This window comes from Myotis brandtii, unplaced genomic scaffold (assembly GCF_000412655.1).
Source record: "Myotis brandtii unplaced genomic scaffold, ASM41265v1 scaffold114, whole genome shotgun sequence".
Classification (NCBI taxonomy): domain Eukaryota; kingdom Metazoa; phylum Chordata; class Mammalia; order Chiroptera; family Vespertilionidae; genus Myotis; species Myotis brandtii.
Genome location: NW_005353927.1, coordinates 272606 through 277059, shown reverse-complemented (window position 1 = coordinate 277059; position 4454 = coordinate 272606). Strand labels below are relative to the sequence as shown.

The 4454-nt window shown below is 54.7% G+C and overlaps 1 protein-coding gene across 1 annotated transcript in view; it reads left to right on the top strand.

The window, feature by feature from the left end:
* Positions 1-2378: 2378 nt before the first annotated feature.
* The window catches only part of LOC102251650, a 29052-nt gene continuing 26976 nt past the window's right edge, over positions 2379-4454 (top strand). The window contains exons 1-3 of the mRNA XM_014548184.1: positions 2379-2396; positions 2967-3063; positions 3228-3380. Coding sequence (XP_014403670.1) covers positions 2379-2396; positions 2967-3063; positions 3228-3380 — 268 coding nt within the window. The remainder of the gene's footprint in view (positions 2397-2966; positions 3064-3227; positions 3381-4454) is intronic.

The following is a 4454-nucleotide window of genomic DNA, read 5'->3' as shown; positions in this document are numbered from 1 at the left end:
TAGGCATTGTGGGCAAATGGGGTGCCAGATTCAGACCAAAGACCTGGTCTTTTAAAGATTCATGCCTTTGCAGCTGGAAAGAATGAGGTCAGACTTAGAATAGACTGAGGGAGGGAGAGTTGGGGAGGGGGGTCCAGGCACATAGAGGAGGCCTCTCCTTTCTGTCCCCCAAACTCCTGCCTTCCCTGCAGTGGCAGCATTGAAATGAGACCTGGAGAACTCACCAGCATGTATTTTTAATTACACAAGTAAATGTGATTTTATATTTTCCTTGTTGGAAATTCAGAGCTTTCATGTGACCATAAAAGCTAGCATTTTTTAAGTGCTTCACAGGAACTGCTGGTTTAACTCATTGCATTCTCACAACAACCCCATAAGAGGGGGGTTGAAGGATGCCCTGTTACAGATGAGGAGACCACGGCCCAGAGAGGTAAAGTAACCTGCTCAGGGTCACACAGCTGGGAAGTGCCAGAGCTGAATCTGAACCCTGGTAACTAGGACCCAAACGATGCCTCCTCAGCCGGGACCCTGATCCCTCACTTGACTCCCTAAATGCATCCTCTCCCCTGAAATCACCTCTGGGCCCCCTTGTGCGTCCCTCCAGACCTCTTTGATGCATCTTCTGGCAGAAACGGTTTGCATACCCCAAATACCAAGTTTTGCTTTGCTTTTGTACAAACTCCAGTGACTTAGTGGGTGAGGTCCCAGAGACTATGCCAGTGGTTTTCAAAATGAGGCCCACTGGACTAGAGCAGGGGTCCTCAAACTTTTTAAACAGGGGGCCAGTTCACTGTCCCTCAGACCATTGGAGGGCCGGACTATAGTTTAAAAAAAAACTATGAACAAATTCCTATGCACACTGCACATATCTTATTTTGAAGTAAAAAAACAAAACGGGAACAAATACAATATTTGTATTTGCATGTGGCCCGCGGGCCGTAGTTTGAGGACCCCTGGACTAGAGCATCACACAGGGACCGGTTAGAAATGCTATTTTGGGGGCTCCTGCCTGGAACCAGAAGTTCTGGAGGGATCCAGCAATTCGGGTTTTAACATGCTCTCCGGGTAATTCTGACCCATCCCTTCCACTGCACATCCTGCCCTTTCCTTTCTCCACTCAACGCTCTCATCTTGGGGATGGTTCCGTGCAGAAATGGCTTCCTTCCATTCTTCCTGTTGTATAGCACTCTGCTCTACACATTCATTCCTTCGAGGAAACTTTCCTGAGCACCTACTTTGTGCCAGGCACTGTTCTAGGCCCTGGAGGTTGGGAAGGTGCAGGGGTGAACAAAACAGTTAAGCCTCTCTGCCCTCCAGGGCCTGACATTCCAGTGCGAGAGACAATAAACAAATGCCAACCTGATCTATAACTTTAAGCCGGGAGGGCATTACCGCTGTGTAGGGGAAAAGGCAGGGCACCCGGGGTGCAGCATGGCAGGGAGCTATTTTGGAGAGAGGGTGGGAGCAGGGATGGGGTGAGCAAAGTTTCTGAATGAAGCAAGGGAATGAGGCAGAAGGAGATGCGGGGGACACATCCTCCTGAGGTTGGAACATGCCAGGCGTGTTCAGGGAACAGCGAGGCCAGTGTGGCTAGTGCAGTGAGCAAGGGGGCGATTAGTGGGGGGACATGACACGGGGCTTGTGGGCAATTCTGATTTGTTTGTTAGCCACCCCTGATGCTGCACAAACTCGCCTGCTTTCCTGGGTTTGGCTCCAAGATGACGCCACCCTGAGCACCTCTGCACACCCAGAGCAGGAGTCCAAAGTTGCCTTTCTTGCCATAAACAAGCCCAGATGGGGGCTTCCGTTCTGGGGGGGATGGGGCCCAGGAGAGCAGTCACCGGAGTGGGACGCAGGGGGGAGGGGGTGTCTGCAACAGAGCTGGCCGGTCTTGCTGCCTTAAATAGGCAGCGCTGGGCGCCTGCCCTCCCCGCCCCTCCTCCCTCCTCCCCTCCCTCCCACCGCCCAGACAAGCCGCTTTTGTCTGAGGGTCAACCGTCAGCTCCCGCTGCTGCCACCTCTGGCCTCACCCAGACCCTGTGGGACTCTTCCCGGCTCTGGCCCCATTTCCCGAATTGGTGTTAAGTTCTAGTGTCTTAGAGACCCCAGCGGCGTCGTTTCAGGCCCTGCCCTCACCCGCAGTCCCTGTCACACTCCCCTCGAAGAGTTTTCACCGTCATTTTTCACACCTGATAGGAAATGGTCTCTTCCTGCAGCAAGAAGGGGCCAGGGTAGACTCCACAGACATTCCCTAGGGGGATGAGGAGCGGTGGGTGCACACTGGGGGCTTCTGGGTGGGGAGGGAGCAAGAGCAGGAGGCAGACGTGGTCCCAGGGGTTAAAGGAACCACTGAGGCTAGGAAGGCCTTGCCGCTAGGCATGGGGGTTCTTTCCGAAGTGAGGAGCAAAACATATGAGCCCGCCAGTTTATCCCTGTGAGGGAAGGGGTCAGTGTGCACCAGAAAGGACTCAGGAAACTTGCAAAAGAACTTTCTATCGGTGGCTAAGGGGAAGCAGGAGGAGAGGAGAGCATCTGAGAAGAAAAGGTCAAGGATGGGAGAAGGCGGACCAATGGCTAGGGGATCTGCTAGGTCCTGGACCCTAACTTCTAGCAGTGAAATGCCTCTAAGGCAAGAAGAACTGAAGTTAGACTCGAGGAGGGACATTCTAATAGGGGTCAAGGGGCCATGAGCACAGATGGAAGAAGGCAGGGGGGAGGGATGGGTCCTAGAAGGGAGTGAGGTGGCTGCAGCGAGGACTGGATTTAGCCAGAAGGACTTTCTCATGGATAAAGGGGCAGAGATCTTTGAAGGGGATCCTGGGACTCCGGTCCTGCTTTGACCCTTTTGAAGTCAGAGCCTCGTGGTCAAGGTGGAACTCTGCCCGTGAACTCCTGGAATAGGGGACTGGAACAGGCAGAGGCCTTGGGGGTGACTTCTGACCACCCTGCTCTTGCCACGCCTTCAGGAGGCCTTGCCCGGACTCATCTGGGACCTGGGCCAGCAGCTGGGAGACCTGAGCCTGGAGTCTGGGGGCCTGGAACAGGAAAGTGGGCGCAGCTCAGGTGAGCATGGGTCAAGGGAGCAGGGGCAGCTGGGATACCCCAATGTTTTCCACTGTCCCCCCCCTCTAGCTCCCCTGTCTCTGTTGCTTGGTCTCCTCCTTTCTCCACGCCCTGGTTTCCCCAGCAAAGCGCCCTTTTCGTCTCTCCGTTTCTCCCCAATCCAGGCTTCTACGAAGACCCCAGCTCCACAGGAGGTCCTGACTCTCCACCCTCGACCTTCTGTGGGGACAGTGGCTTCTCTGGATCTGGCTCCTATGGACGCCTGGGTCCCTCTGAACCCCGGGGCATCTATGCCAGTGAGAGGCCCAAGTCCCTAGGTAAGGTGGGGGGGGGAGGGGGGGGGGGGGGGGCCCTGACAGCCAGGGAAATGACAGTGAGAAGATGGTCTTGAGCACACTTCTGAGTCAAACCAACCTGAATTCGAATTCTGGCCGCGACATTCCCTTTCGCGTGGTTTTGAGCCTGTCGCTTCTCTCTGGGCCTCCGTTTCTCCATCTGTTCAAATGGGGTTAATAGCAGCGCCTGCCTCCTAGGGAACCTTTGAGTATTCAGCGAGCCTCGGCCTTAGGCAATGAACTCGGCACAGGGAGCCTCTCAGTCATCAGGAACTGCTGCGGTTCATTTACACCAGTTCCTGCGCCCCGACTGGGTGCTGTCCTAGCCCTGTCCTGGGGGTGAGGGGTACAGCAATGAAAAAAGCCCTGTCCTCACAACTGACCCTCTAGTGGGTGAAACAGGTAACATACAAGATAAGTAAGTGCACTACATGGGGTATTAGACATTGACAAGTACAATGAAAAGGAAACTGGGGGAGGGGACTGGGGCATGTCACTCTGAGTTGGGGAGAGAATCGAAATTTTACAAAATATGCTCAGAGAGGGCATCGCTGAGACTGTGACATTTGAGTGGCACCACGAAGTGAGGGAGTGGACCAATCAGGTATCCCGGGGGAAGAGCATGGCAGGAACTGGTAACAGCAAGTGCAAAGGCCCTGAGGCAGAGTGCGGCTGGCCTCTGCATCCGGAGGTCACTCTGGCTGGAGACCTGTAACTATGGAGGAGCGGGTTAGAGATGGAGGTCAGCGAGGCGGAGCAGGGCAGGTCACGCAGGGCTTTGCAGGCTGCTGTGAAGATGTTAAGAACCGGAAACAAGGGAAGGGGTGAGGGCAGGGTTCCTTCCCTTCCACTTTGCCTTTCCTTTCCTATTTTATTTATTTTATTTTTTCTTCCTTTCCTTCCTTTGTGATGGGAATGGGACATAGTGGGGAAATGCCCCTGTAGGCGCATTGGGAAGGGGCTTGAGAGCCTCTCCCACTCTTCCTTTTACCTGTTGCTTCCTCCACCAGGAGACGCCAGCCCCAGCGCCCCCGAGGCGGCGGGAGCCCGGGCACC